We start from the raw sequence: 15933 nt of genomic DNA, 5'->3' as shown, positions 1-15933 counted from the left end.
ACTCTTACCTGCCAGCACATAGTTAAAATGAATAATTAAGGCAGGTAAGAGGAAGCTGAAGGTGTTCCCTTTTTTTGTGATTCTTCTTTAATTTGTTAATCAACAATTGTAAAAATCCTTGCTGTTAGCAAATATGTAAATGAAAATCTCTTTGCAGTCATGTGTGATCAGGATAACAGGGGACAGAAACAACTTCCTTTTCTATTACAAAGTTGTTTATATCTTTCTCCTTATATTTGCCCATGCACTTGAAAGGGGATAATAGAAGAGGATTTTACATCAGCCTAGATACTAGCTTCTCCACCAAGAATCACATAGCTTTTTTCAAAAATTCTTTTTTTTCTCCAGTGGGTAAATGGCAACAATTTAACAGACACATTTCCACTAGGAATATTAACAGAAGTAAGAGAGGTAGGATGGTTTGCATACAGGCATGTTAGGAGTTAATAGCAGGGCTCAGGAAACAATCAGGGGTCAATTTGTGCTGCAGTGGTGGGTTAATAGTCAAAGGAAGATCATTCTGCCTCAGCCAAAATAGCAAATTGTGTCCAGAGATGAAATCACAGTTTTCTGATAAACTGCAAGAACAACAGTTGGTGACCTTTAACATTAGACTAAACATACAAAGCACATCCCTCTGATGTGAACACTGCTACTATGAGAAGATGGAAGCTGGATGGTATTTCTCTCTCCCTGTTGTTCTAGGCAGTATCCCTAAAAGAGCTTTCATTTAGGGAGTCTTATTAGAAACACCCCTGCAGGGCACACTTATTTTTTGGGACTGAACCATTTTCAGGTCCCTTTTGTTCAAAAGGTCACAAACAATAGCTAGCCTTAAAAAGTCAGTATTCCAGGTTAAGACATTGTCAAGAGTGCTCTGTAAATATTGCAGAGGTTCTAAACTACGTGCAACACTGTTCATTACAAAGGGATTTATAAAACCTTTGTAATTCAAAATTTAATCAACTTTCCCATAACATATAATTATTTAAATGGCATCTAATCAAAGGAACAGTATGCTCACAGAAAAAGCCAAAGTTCTTGTTCTAGCCTTACTCTGCATCTTTCTATTACTACTCACTCAATCTCATTCAGTAGCAATGCAGAACAATGCACACTGCAATTTCTGTTTCCTTTAGAAATATATTCTTTTTTCAATCCTCTTTGAAAATAATAAATAGCTTAGTTTTAAGAATGCGGAGGAATACTCACAACCTAGACTTCTAATTGTTTGGGGAGAAAATGGTGCAGCATACACAGATGTTTCTCAGGGCATCTGTAAATATGTCCTTCTTAGCCTATGTCTTCTGTTTGGGGAACAACCCAGGATCTCTTCCGACCTCCCAGCAGATAGGAAGGTGTAGCTACTTCATCTCTAGCAGCTATCGATGTTTACCCTATGCCGAAACTAGCCTTGAAGTGGAAACTACATTTTATATTTAAAATATACACATACTGCAGTTTATATAGAAAGGTGAATAAATGTACTTTCCTAAAGGCTACACTTGTTTTTAGGGGGTTTTGTTTGCTTATTTGTTTTTTAAGTCCTTCCTCTGCCATCTCAAATGGAAGAGCAACCAACATCATATTATTTATAAGAAGACACTATGTGAAACCTATAAAATAAGCTATGTATGCAAGGCAGCAGAATGTTACGCTACTCCAGGAGAAACACCACTGCCTAACTGCTGGGGGGAAGTTACTTTTGCCAGCCCTTCAGTGATGTGCGTCTTCTCTCCTCTTTAAGCCTGACTCAGCTCTGCCGGACAGAGATAAATATGGGAGAGGGCAGAATACATGACATGTACCAAGTAGTCCCTAGACGCTGCACAGGATATATATGGAATGGTGTTTGACTGTATGGAAAGTCCTGTACTCCGATTTACCAATCCTCTAACCAAACGGGTCTTCTATAGTAAGCAATAGGGGTTTTAAAGAAAGGGATTTTTTTCTCCCCAGGTTTTTTAACAGTAATATCTGAGTAATTTAATTTCTATAGATCTTTCAGTGTCCTTGAATTTTGGTGGCTTCTTTAGCAACAAAGAAAGGTGATTGAAATCGTCCCAAGAATCAATATCTGCTTTGCTATTACTGACATTCCTGCAGCTGTCTAAGCAGAAGTCCTCGTCCCATTCAGATAAAATCTGAGGGAATGAAATCGCTTCTTAATGGTATGAGAAAACTCCTTGATTTATGCAGGCAGATACTGCTGTAGTTTTTACAGATACAAATGATAATGTAAGTCATACTATAGGCTTTGTATACTCAGTGACATCAACACCATAATTCATATGGAAGTGCATAACAACACTGCAAAACCATGTTAATTATTCACCTTGAAAGAAAGATCAAGGTATGTCACATGATATCATCTCTTGAAGAAAGATCTTTGGATTCCAGCATTTGTTAATAGGTTTCTATTTTAGCGCCCATTTCCTTACATAACTAGCTAGATCAGTATTTCAGTTGTCCTTATTTTCTAAGCAGTAAACGTCAATCATTCCTCTACATTATTTTTTTTAAGTAGATTACTACTATTGAAGACTGGAGATGAGGATGGAAAAAGAAATAGGATTATTTTGATAGGCAAAGTCCTAAATAAAAAGCAGCATATAGCCACAAGCACTCTGGAAGGAGTGTTCAAAGTATATATAAAGTAGATATGATTCCTGAAGCTCAGTTAGTAGTTCAATCTCAGAATTTTGTTGCAGATATCATCTTTATTAGGTCTTTTCCAGAGTTTCAAATCACGTGAGCAGGTTAATGGTTGCAGAAAGATGCTGGTTAATAGAGTTCAATGCATTAATAGAATAGTTCAATGCAACACAAGGAAAATACAAAACTTGATAATTTAAAAAGTTTCATAAATTTAAGCCAATTTAATAATAATCAGAAGTGGATCACTGATTTACAGATTCATAAATCCATATAGTGGGCAATAGAACACAAGTCAGCTGCTTACCAGTTATTGCTGTTAGAGCTAGCAAGAATTTCATCACTGCCTTCTCATATTCTCTGTGGAGGTAGAAAGTAAAGTTTGTAAAGAATGGAACTTTCCTGTGGGAAGTTTTGGGGTTTTTTTCCCCCAATATAGATTAGGTTTCCTTCCTGGGCTACATCTTCCATGAGGTGTCATCTGTCTTATAGCTACCTCTTTAGGTCACATTAGATATAGCTCAGACAGCTCAACCTCCTAAAGATCTAGATCACAGTTCAAGCAGACAGACTGCTGAGGTAAAATATAGAATTATTTGCCATTTACATTTTTCAAACCTTGCCCTCTCAGAATAAAAAGAAAAATTATTATATTGCCACATTTTTTTCCAGATGCTATATGAGAAGCTTATGTGCCAAAATACCAGGGTTTCTCACAAGAAAAAAAAATTATTGCTTTTGCCCTGCTCAAGTCACTACCAACCTAAGTTGGATCTGAGCTTATGAAGGTAACTTTACTTTAATGGGTAAAATAGGATTCTCATCATACTTATTTCCAAGCCCTAATGCGGAGTTTCTGAAAAAAGTAATAGGTTTGGGTCTTGCTTATAAAATTGTATTAGTTCAAAGTTGTTTGTATATGAGAAAATAGGGGAAGAAATATATTGTCCATCACAAAAGTGGGCTGTTATACTTCCAGAGTGATTTGTTTCACTGCAGTGGTATTTATCATGTTGATAAAATAGACCATGGATCTGAAAATTGGAAGATTTTTTCTGTTAATTTGAAACAGCACCTATACATGCTGCTGTGACATCAACATAATACCCTAAAGCCACAGCATCTGAAAAGATTTATTTTCTGAGCCCTTATGCAGCCACATTCTCTTTGCTTCTGACATTCTCAATTTGCAGGCTGCTGGTGATCCAATCTTTTTCATTCTGGCTCTATAATAAGGATGTCAATGCAAGAAGAGAAAAGTCATTATCTGATAGCCAGCAGACATGATAAAAAGGCACAGTTAGATATCTCAGAGGAAAGGCCACCCTTTCTGCCTTGGATGAGCTTCTCAAGGTCATGGGTGGTTTTTGTACCTGTAAGCATGCTCCAAATTCACTTTAAGCTGAGTGCATCAGATAAAATTGGAATGTCCCTATCACAGGGTCTCATGTATGAATAATGTTTGATTTTTTACTATTAATCAGTGAAAAATTTTAATTATGATTAGAACATATATATGCAGCGAGAAAGATGAAAGAGGCAATGTGAGCTGCAGAGAAACAGTCTAAATTTATGGGTCCTGCCTGGTTAATGGCATTCATATGGGTTTGGATTATGCTGAAGTATCTCCCACAGTAGCAATAATCAGGCAAGACTAGGTAAACATTTGTATAGAAAGATTTTTACCTCAAATTTAAAAATAATAATGAATATCATCTGGTTTTAAGAACTGTTTAAATGTCACAGTTGCAGCAACTCACAGCAAAAATTTATTTATTCATCGACTTTGTCAAATAACTACTAAGTACCATTCCAGAAGATAAGCTACCATCAAGCACAAGTTAATGGGCTCTCATAAGCAGTAAGTGGGCGAAAGTTTGAGCTGCAATATACATGAGCTAAACTAGATCAACCAATTTTTAATCTATGAATATGTACACCATACAATGCCCTTTACAAGCCACATTAAGGTAAAAGTTTGAAGCAATCCCTATACAGTTATTATTGAATATCAATTGTAGCTTAAGAGGCAGTTTAATTTTATGTGTGCAAATCAGAAAAGCATACAGAACAGGAGGGCAACACGTGACTGGCCCTTAAGTTCTAGGTAGCAGAGGCAGGCAGTGTGAGAGAATTAAATATGCTCCTGGGCCTCCTGAACTGAAAATTCCTTTCCCCATACTATTTGTATGGCTCTTGTAAAACTGATTTAGTTTTAATCAGGGAGGACATTTCCCAGATTATTATCACAGAATCACTAAGGTTGGAAAAGACCTGTAAGATCATCAAGTCCAACCATCAACCAACAAACACCATGCCCACTAAACCATGTCCCGCAATGCCACATCCACATGTTCCTTGAACACCTCCAGTGAGGGTGACTCCACAACTTCCCTGGGCAGCCTGTTCCAGTGCTTCACCACTCTCTCAGTAAAGAAATTTTTCCTAATATCCAGCCTGAACCTCCCCTGGCGCAACTTGCGGCCATTTCCTCTTGTCCTGTCGCTAGTCACTTGGGAGAAGAGACCAACACCCACCTCTCTGCAACCCCCTTTCAGGTAATTGTAGAGAGCGATGAGGTCTCCCCTCAGCCTCCTCTTCTCCAGACTGAACAACCCCAGTTCCCTCAGCCACTCCTCACAAGACTTGTGCTCCAGACCCCTCACCAGCTTCGTCGCCCTTCTCTGGACACACTCCAGCACCTCAATGTCCTTCTCGTAGTGAGGGGCCCAAAACTGAACACAGTATTCGAGGTGCGGCCTCACCAGTGCCAAGTGCAGGGGCACGATCACCTCCCTACTCCTGCTGGCCACACCATTTCTGATACAGGCCAGGATGCTGTTGGCCTTCTTGGCCACCTGGGCACACTGCTGGCTCATATTCAGCTGGCTGTCAATCAACACCCCATTCTAGTGTTCCACTCATTTGCTACAAGATGCCACAACTTTGCTACAAGATAGTAAGATAAATGCAAAAGGACCAATAGCCTTGCCTGTTCTTAGCATCATCATCAGTTCCTTTTAAACACTATTCAGACATGACACATACTAAGGTAGCAGTTCTTACCTGGTTCCTAGACCTCTCTAGAATATAGGAAGATTCTGATGCACAGTGTTCCCATAGCTGAATGAGTGTAACTGGTGAACTGAGTGGTTTTATTCTTTTGGTGTTAAAAACACACAGATAGGAGTTTGCATTGTAGCATGACAGTCTGCACTACTGTATAGCTGCTTTAAAGGGCAAGAACCCAAACATTCAATGCATTCAAACGTTAAGGCAGTTCCACCTAATTCATTACACTTGACACAAGCCATTGCCATAGCCAGAGCTACAAAACCATTTCTTCAGTGACCAATTTTCCATCTTCCATACAGTAGCTACAAACTCCCTATACTTAGTCAGTTTTTAAGTCTTTCTGGGTCTCTAGTTATTCCCACCTTAGTAAGTTGCCATCACAGCTGCTGTACATCTTATGTGATGGAGCACTCAACAATAGGCGTGCAAAGATTACCTTCTGTGCCTCTGGTGAAAGATTAATCTTGCAAGAAGCTATTTGAGGAGAACATACCTAGTTTCTTCGCTATCCAAACTCTAGACAGAAAGCACAGTGTTTTCCTCTTTTATAATGGGGGGTGAGGGGGGTGGGGAGCATTCGGTTCCAGTTTTATCATTAAGTGGGACTCTTAACCAGGGAGTCAGAAGAAAACATAGATCCATCCAAAGTGTTCCATGGAAAATGTGCTGATTTCAATATCATGTCTGACAGAGCTGAGCTGTTCTTATAAGCTTTTCCTTCTATGGAATCACTGAAGATTTTTTTAATACTTTCACTACACCTAGGGATTGGAAAAGTTTAGAAAAAAATCAAAACTTGTTAAATTACCGTTCTGTTTAAAACTGGCAGGTTGTTTGCACAAAAGAGTTGGACAAAGTATAAATGTAAATCAAATACAGGCCAGATTTCGATCTGAAGCCACTCCTAATGTATACTCGGGATAACCAAAGTAAGTCCCATAAGCAGATGACATCCTGGCATTTATCTAATGTAAGTGAGAGGTTCCAACCTTCCTCAGGATCCAGATAGAATAGCTTTGAATCCAACAGCAACTTCTTTTTTTCCTTTAAGATTTAGCTCCTGTGGGGCCTTTGCATTCAATTATTTGAATAATATCCCTCTCTCCCTTGCTACAGTGATGCTCTGTACAAAGCCAGTGCCTGTGATCCACAACCTTTTTCAGGTTGTTTTTGTGATGGGCCTACCTTGTGCTCCCTACAATTACCTGACAGGGGGTTGCAGAGAGGTGGGTGTTGGCCTCTTCTCCCAAGTGACGAGTGACAGGACAAGAGGAAACGGCCTCAAGTTCTGCCAGGGGAGGTGCAGGCTGGATATTAGGAAAAATTTCTTTACTGAGAGAGGGGTGAGACACTGGAATAAACTGCTGAGGGAAGTTGTGGAGTCACCCTCACTGGAGGTGTTCAAGGAACATGTGGATGTGGCATTGCGGGACATGGTTTAGTGGGCATGGTGGTGTTTGTTGGTTGATGGTTGGACTTGATGATCTTACAGGTCTTTTCCAACCTTAGTGATTCTGTGATTTTGTGAACTCCTGCCTGGGAGCTACAGAAATAAGCAGTGTGATAGCAGCCTGGTAGCAGCTGCAGCCAGAGGCTTATTTCACAGTACAGCAGCAAGTGCAGAATCCAATTGGTCACTCTTGGCCAGACTAAATCATCTTTGAACAGGAACTGTTCATAGAGGCAGAAACAACAAAATCTTCAAAGCCACTAATTTAGCTTATCTGTGTGCCTCACTGGGATCTCTCAACTCCTTCTTACCATCTGTCAGTCTCCTCCCCTTGATAAAAAGACTGCATATTCCAACACTGTCCCAACCAGGGACTAATAAAATAAGAATATCAGAAACATGCTTTAAATTGCTTCGGTATTTGAGACACTTTGTTGTGATTATTTAAAAATCAAAGCCTACTATGCACTATTCTATACTGAGCTTCCTCCTAATTTCCAGTCCTGTACACGTTGTTAATATAGCATATTTAAAGGTAATAGGAGGTGCTAGATCATCAACCTCAAACAACTTGTACTAACACAGGACATACATGTAATACAACATTGTTCTGTTAGTGTGCTTCAGCTCTAGTTCAGCAAGTAATCACTAAGCCCATCCTGTCCTCAAGCGAGGCTTAACTGAGGCTGCCAGGGATGTAGAGGTATATGATTCTGCACACAAAATCCTTCCAGTACCACACATCAGCACTTCTTCATGAGCTGTTCTTGCACATTTCAGTCTGGGAAACAAAACCACTCCATGTCTTATCTTCTCCACCAGTGATACCATGAATTATCATCTTCATTAAGATGATAAATTTTAAACCAGAGGAAAAGATTTGGTTATCTTAGTAAGATCCAGCCTTAAAATCATCTCTGGTTTTTAAAGGGAACAAAGAAACCCACTGCGACTTCACTAGAGCTGATGTGCCTTCAAAACAAAAAACACACCAAGAAAAAACAAAAACCCCACAACTATTTCAGTATGGAGAAAAGTGATTTTCATTTATATGTAGTGCTTTCCTTCTGTCAACTTACCTCAGAAAAAAAAGTCAGCACTCTGCTATTGCTGTTCTATCTACTCTTCTCTTCTTTAGACAGTCCCTTCCTGTTAAGAGGATCATTTATAAGCTGTCCAAGTTTCAAAAGATCCAAAAGCACTCACTGCGGCCTCTTTTCTTTCCCACTGAACTTGACAGGAAGTTTATCACCAACTCCAGTTTCGGTACTGTTTGACTTCAATTTGAAGACCACAAGCCCGATAGTGCATGGAACAACCTCACACCCCAGACTCACGTTCTCATCATGATGGCAACAAAGTTGATTCTTCCCTTTTATCTTTGCAAGTCAGCCAAAATTACCAATAAATTATCCCCCCCGTACTTTCAGTTCACGTGTCAATTCCCTGTAACAGTGATTTAAATTAACTGGCACTGCTGTGATATTTGCATCTTTCAAAGACAGAATTTGCAAAAATCTGAATAAACAAAGCTATGGAAAGCCAGCAGGAGTACACACTTGTTGGACACATTACCAACAGAAACAGTTAAAAAAAGTGTACAAATGAGAAACACTAATAGAATTTTGTAAACTTTGAGGAAGTTTAGTTCTAGTGCAAGGGCCATAAAAACAGTGAAATCAACCCCTCAAACATATCCCATACCTGAAAACTCTCTGTGCTAGAAGTATTAAGTAGGACAGTTTTCCATACCCTTTTGATTTAATGCTACAGAATTAGTTTAATTTTCAGAAAATTCAGTTTTCTCTTTTGGCATAAAATGCTCAGCACATTTCTTGACTGTCTATCTTAATTGCTTATAAAGATTCCCAGCCAATAGTCAAGTGCTTCTAAAAAATTAACAAAAACCCTACTACATGCTAATTTCACAGTTTTTTAATATTTCTAGTCAGTTCTCTCAATGTCAAGCATTAGCCAATAATAATATACACTGGCTTGAAGCCATCATCTTCTTTTTAAGCTTATTGTGACTGCAAGACACTAAGTGGTATATCCCAAAGGAAAAGAGTGGGGAAAACATTGCTGAAAACGTTCTGCTGACATCTATCCACGTAAAAAGCACTTGCACTTCCAAAAGCACACATTCACTTTACAGAACATTCAAAAGAGTAAAATTTTATTAGCCTTAGTTTCTGTGGGAAACAAATTATTTATCTGTTCAACTGGCATATAGCCAGATACAAAAATATATCCATGCCATATTTGAATGCTAGTCTTGGTATATCTGCATCTCCAATAATTTCTTGCATCAATAAAGTTCTGGTTTGCTCAATATAGTCTGATCCTGAGCAGCTAATGGGAGATTTCTTTTTAATTTGGGGGTGTGTGTTTGTTTGTGGGTGGGTTTTTTTTTTTAAAAAAAGCTGTGGATTAAGGATAGGAAAATGGGTGCTTATTGCAACTTGTTTTTAAGACCTAGGCCCAAATTTGATTACCTTTACTGCATGCCCAAACTTTTGTCCACAAATAAACATATGGAGCCTTTTACTTAAGCAGGCGTTTTATCTGCCAAAATCCTGAATCCTTTTTTCCCCATCATTTCTAACATTTACCTCCCCTCCATTAGCAGTACAATCCCCCATAAATACATCTATGGGCAATTATTTCACATGGATAATTGTATGTCACCGGTTGATTCGCTAGAGGAAACTTACTGTTTAACTTGATACTCTCTCTTTAGCTTGTCTCAAAATGAGATTTGACTTGGGAATAAATTACTGGAGTTATTCTGACTTTTCATAGTTTGGGATAGTCTTGCATTTTCCATTTTTCTCCCTTAAGCAGATTTATTATTGAACTCACATAATACATCTAGAGATATTTTATTATTAACAGAGGAAAGCAGTTATAGTTTTTGCCACATACAAGAGAGTAAGAGTAGTAATGTTGCTGTGTAGAACTGCTTGCCTGGAACAAAGGTGCACAAGCCAGATAGAGCTCAGTTCAGTCTGCGGTCGGCTGGTGAAGCACAGGGTGTACCTGCTGCACCACAATACTTACACACTGTTTTATGGTGAGGTCTGCCTGCCCACACAGCTCCTTCCTTACACAGTATCAGGCCAAACTAGGGAGGATGAAATGAGAATGACTGCACCAAACCTAACCACTCTGCAAGGCATGTAGCCAGTTTGAACACTAGGAAAGCCTGGACTAAAGCACAGGTTTGGCACCATCCTTGGATTACTGTTTAAACATACAGGGGAGCCCAAAGGGCAATAAATTAAGTTTATTTACTTGAGGTTTTTAATGAGTAAATTTTAAGTGCTCATTGTGATGGTTTTCTATTTCAACAATTTATTAGATGTTAAGGCCAAGCAGGCCACCGTATTGTCTGAGCCTCTGCCTAATAAAAAGCCATGTCTTTGATGAAAATCAAGTGCCTCACTAAGAATCCTGCTCTGAATGAGTCTTTTCCCCCCCCTCTGCTCCAAATCAGCTTCTTGGGATGCTGACTCATCCCACAAACTGAAGCATGCCCTATGCTACAAAAGCATACTCCTCTGTTTCACTCTTGCCCAAAACTTTCTCTGCAAAACCTTGGAGTCTTTTCACACCTAGTAACAACGCACAATTTTTCTGTTCCACTTGGAGCCCAAATTTTTGAGTTTTCACATTCCTCCTTGTGCACGGAAGTTCTTTCAGCATCAATCAATTCATGATACAAAGAATCTTTCCAGGAATAAGCAATCAAAATTATGCAACATACTTCACGGACTCCAGCAGGATATTCCCCAGTAACAAGGAAACGATTGCTGAATGACTCCCCCACAGTCAGTTACTAACAGTTCCAGAAATCGGTCTAATAAATAGGTTGTCCATAAGAGCATGAATTCATACAATGGATCTGTCTCAGGCTGTCTCTTAGGGCTTTGAAAGCCCTTAGTTTTGGCATCTGTATAACCAGACTTCGTAAATGTCTCTTTTCACAACTGACACCTTCTTTCTCTCTCTGCTGTACAGAAGTTCACTTGAACCAGAGCAGCCCAACCAGTGAATTCCCCAGCTACGGTGAAAACGGAAACGATACCAGTTTACTTGTTTCACCCCTTCTGGTGGCTGGAGTAGTGATCGGACTTGTGCTATTTCTATCCTGTGTTACAATCATTGTTGGTAGTCTGCGAAAGGACGGACGGTTAAGACACCCACATCTGAGGAGAGATGCTGTTTATGGTAAGATAGCTACTTATAGCAAGATAATGCTTAACTTTATTAATAATCTGCTGCTACGGGCAACAAAAGGCATCTGGCTGCTGTGCAAGGGATAAAAAAAATTAAAAAATAGGATAAGTAGGTCACAGGCAGCTTTGTAGTTTAATAGCATCTTTGTGCTAGCACTGAATTCACATAGTACAAGCTCCATAGTTAATGGTTAACATAAACAAGGCCAATGCCAACAGCCTTTCTTAAACAGCTTATTTTGATACAGTATAAGATTTCTTCTCCATCACTAGACTCCTGATAGTTTATTTTCATACCCTATTATAGCCTTGGTATAGCATATAATGTATTTTCTATCTGTTGGAAAGCCAGGAGTGTTTTCACTTCTGTAGTGTGCACCAACCTACAACGACTAGGCAATTACTTCTTTTCTGACCGCAAAAGTTAATAACTGGATATAAACAGAACAACAGGGCATCAAAATGTCATTACAACTGTCATCATCATTAATGATGTCATTGATGACATCAATGTCATTACAATTGTCATCATCATTAAAGAGACTGGTTTGCTATCAAAAAAGTGCCAATCCCTATCCCCCTACCCCCAAAAAACCTCCATACTTTAAAAGGATTTGGGAATATGAAGGAGTTAATTGTAGAATTATATTTTTGCCAGTTTTGGGGTTGCTGAGCAGAAGCAAAAAGCCACTTTGTCAAGGAAGAGATAGAATCTGATTATTTCTATATTTAAGGAAAAAGCAGTTAGAAAAAGTTACTTTGTAAGTCTTCAGCTAGTAATAATTCAAATGGTAAATCAATTAATTAATTGAGTTGAGCATCAACAATTATGTCATCTATGTTTAGGCTCCTATATCTGCAGTTTGTTACGAGAGTACAGTTCTTTGCATATTGTTGAGTTTTTTTCTTTATATAGAAAAGATAGTGAGCCACATAAAAATGTATTGGCTCAAATCTTGATTTCACTGAGATAAATCAAGTATCCACTGAAGTCAGTTGGACTTCATTTAATTATTTGTACCAGAAATTTTCATGTCTAAAAGAAACACATTTTCTAGGAATGGTTTGTCTACCTGGAGCCAGGAATAATTATTTTTGGCTTTTCCAGAAACATATATCCAGATAAGTGAATAATATCTATGTTTTGGGAGGGGAAAAAGGAAAAAAAATTGAGAAACCTAATATCTACTATTATTGTAACAACTATTTTTCCTACTTTTCAGCAGCTAACTTTGGGATTAAATAGTTAAAACCAAATTGGAGTTACTGGTTTACCCATGAACAGCAGTATTTTGGCATGATAAAATACTGACCATTAAGACTCAATCACTACGTTTGAATCTACAGCTATGTTAATTTCAGCGCCTTTAAAAACCCTGAAGCCAGGCAAAAACATAAAGAACAATTTCCAAACTGCTTATTAGAAATAACAATGCTAGAGAAATGGAAAAAGAAAAGAATGGTGATATTTTCAGAGAAATTCAAAAGATTAATCTTAAACTAAATTGTGCCAGTCTACCCAAGTGAAAATTTTACATTAGCACACACCATCCTAATATCTCAGCATGCTTCCACTGGCCAGCATGGGAGCAGCAGGAGTCACTGTGAAGTTGGCTTCCTTCACTTATCGAGCAAAAGGAAAGCACAGTGCATGATAGACTGGATTAGTCCTGGTAAATTCCTCGAGAATAAATTGGAAGAGGTGAAAATTGCCAGAAGGAGGAACAGGCAGTTCAAGTAAGTCCTGCCCTTTACCTTCTGTTGAGAGAGACACTACTTTGATGTCACTTTAGAAGCTGGCCCTTCTCTCCAGGTACTATTTTAATGCATCGAGTTAAAAGGAGGGATCACTTCATTTGGAAGACAATTGTGGGGCTCAGCGGGAAGGAAGAAGATGGCTGCATTTCCACAACTTGGGACAATCTTAGGGAAATTTACCCCAGAACTGTTGAGCATTAGCTAACTATCCTCTAAGACAGAAAATAGCACTAATTTACTGGTATTTAAGGAGCTGTGAAGCACTTGCATGAAAGCATTAAGAAAGCCTTGGAGCAGGAAGGAAGATGATTTTCTCTACTATTTTTCAGCTTTTCCCCTTTTTGTGAGTGTTTTTACTGAGAACAGCATTTTCTCAAGACACAACATGCCTACAATCAAACACCTAAGCCTCCTTTTAAAAACCTTCACAGAATTGGCAAAGTTTCAATGTATGCAACTCCTGGGAATTTCAGCAATCCTGCTAATGTTTGAAGCTGCATGCAGCAGAACCAACACTCCTTTTCAACCTTTCAGGCACATGAAAAGCTTTAGACACTCGCATCTTGCAGGGCAGCACTAAATATATAGTCCCTGTGCCATAGCCCGAAACGCCACAGTTCATCTACAGGTGATGCTACCTTGGTCTCAAAGGAATAGAAATATCCTGTGAAACCCAGTTGTTCCAGAATACCAGTAATTCCTCTGCCTCAGATAGGTTTTATTTTCTGTTTTATGGCAGTGATATTGTCTCAGAGAACCCACCATGGAGGAAAAGAGCAACAAGTATTAATTGCTTGTTTTCCAGCTCCAGATGGCTTCTCTTATGGTGGCTCTTTTGGAGAGCTGAGATCCACCTGCATGGAGGAGTTTCCCCCAGCTTTTGATTTTGGTTCCTATCTGGATACACTTTCTCAAGTCAACGTCATGTATCCTGATTCACCTCCACGGTAAGCACTTTTCTAAGATTCTGAGTGTTACAGTCCTGCACTTGCAAAGCCTGTTAAAGGAGAAAATAAAACTGCTAGACCTATACCAACTACAAAAATGCAGGTCACACAAACTCTAAATACAGACAGACTTTGTTTATTTTGAGTATAAGTTCAAGTTTTCCTTAGCAGAATATATCTTTATTAAATAAAGCCTTCTCATTTACTAATATTCACATTAAAATTCATCATATTGATGGCATATTAATGAAACACACAAGTAAAATTCCTTATGAACATCTTTCTTTGAAAGAAATTATTTCACAAGTCAAAGTTTCACTTCCAGGAGAAAAATACATACTTTTTTCAAGAACTTTCAGGTTACATTTATTACTGACCTTGAGACTGTTCAGATCAGATTAAACAGAAAAAATGAAAGGGGGAAAAGAAAAAAAAAAAGGAGACATGCAAGAAACCTTTAAACGTTTCCATATTGTTCAGCAATTCACTTCTCAGCTTTCTTAACCCCGGTATTCTATCAGAAAGCAGCACTGAAGAAAACATACCTTTCTGACATACCTAGTAATTGTACTTAACCTCCTAATTTAGGATAGGGAGAAAATTGTTTGGGATTGTTCATCTCGTATCAGTAATCTGTGAAGGAGGACAACTACCATTTTAGCTGTTTAACCCAAACCTGGTCTGGAGAGCCATAGTTGCCTGGATTGTAGTAGGATCTTTGGAGAAGAGCATCCTTCAAATATCAGGCAGTTCTAATTGCCTGGGGAGGTAACCGCTAGAAGAGGCTCTTTCCAAAAACAGTTTTTCCAGAAATTATATAGCCGCTCCTTCCGCATTAGTGCGCTTGCATTCACAGGATACAAGAACAGCCATGACAAGTGACAAGAGTTGCACTTTAGGCCATCTATCTCTCCTCTGTGTGCCTCATGCACCTTGAGGTTAATAAATGAAGGAATTCAGTTACTCCCTCCAATGAGCCAACAGAAATAATTTTAAACAGAACATGACTTCAGGCTTTCTGTAGTGCTGTGTCTTACAAACCACAAATAATGGTTGAACAGCCATGCCCCCCTTCTCTTTTTTTTTTTTCTTTTCTTCCTTTTAAGCAGACTGTTTTGAGTTAAACCAATATACTCATAAGACCAGGCCTTTTCTGACTGCTTGTATACATATGCAATATAGAGCAAGTCAGTAGTATGAACATACAATATATAGGTCTTTGCTTTTTCTATTCTATGCATGTTCTACAAGCAACCCTTTATGTATTACAAAGTCATACTATAGAATAAATGGGCTTTTAGAGATGGTGTGAATATTTTAGCAGAAAGCTGACATGTGAAAAATTATTCTAAGCCTGGCATCTAAATTTGTAGAACTTCATATAAATCCATTTAAAAATTTAAACTGTTTTTTGGACCCACACCCACAACTCTTTACTAATAAAAGCCAGCCAGCTGACACCCAAGCAACAGCTTGAGTGGGCAGTTAGCCAGATTTCTGAGAACAAGATGGGACTCCTGTGAACAAGCTCTGAGAACATATTTCTTTAGCTGACATGTTTCCTAAGATTACACCAAAGGTTGCTTCCATTTCCAGTTTGAAACAGGCCCAAAGAAGGATTTTCCACCTCTACGGAGTTCTCTGTTTGGAAGGAGATACATGAGTGATACAGGATAGCACTAGATGATCTGTGCTTTCCTGTGAATTCTCCAGCTAGTTAGCTATGTTGAGTCCTACCTTGTTCTAAGAAACTATTCTGGGACAACGATACTAGGATGAGAGAGACATAAAGGTGTCCAATCACTGCCTC

General features: G+C 38.7%; 1 protein-coding gene across 1 annotated transcript in view; it reads left to right on the top strand.

Annotated features, from left to right (window-relative positions):
* Positions 1-15933, top strand: part of BEAN1 (brain expressed associated with NEDD4 1) — a 74482-nt gene that overhangs the window by 45824 nt on the left and 12725 nt on the right. The window contains exons 5-6 of the mRNA XM_059825089.1: positions 11201-11410; positions 13982-14123. Of these exons, the coding sequence (XP_059681072.1) occupies positions 11201-11410; positions 13982-14123 (352 nt within the window). The remainder of the gene's footprint in view (positions 1-11200; positions 11411-13981; positions 14124-15933) is intronic.

This window comes from Gavia stellata, chromosome 15, assembly GCF_030936135.1.
Source record: "Gavia stellata isolate bGavSte3 chromosome 15, bGavSte3.hap2, whole genome shotgun sequence".
Classification (NCBI taxonomy): Eukaryota; Metazoa; Chordata; class Aves; order Gaviiformes; family Gaviidae; genus Gavia; species Gavia stellata.
This window is presented reverse-complemented; position numbering and strand designations above follow the sequence as displayed.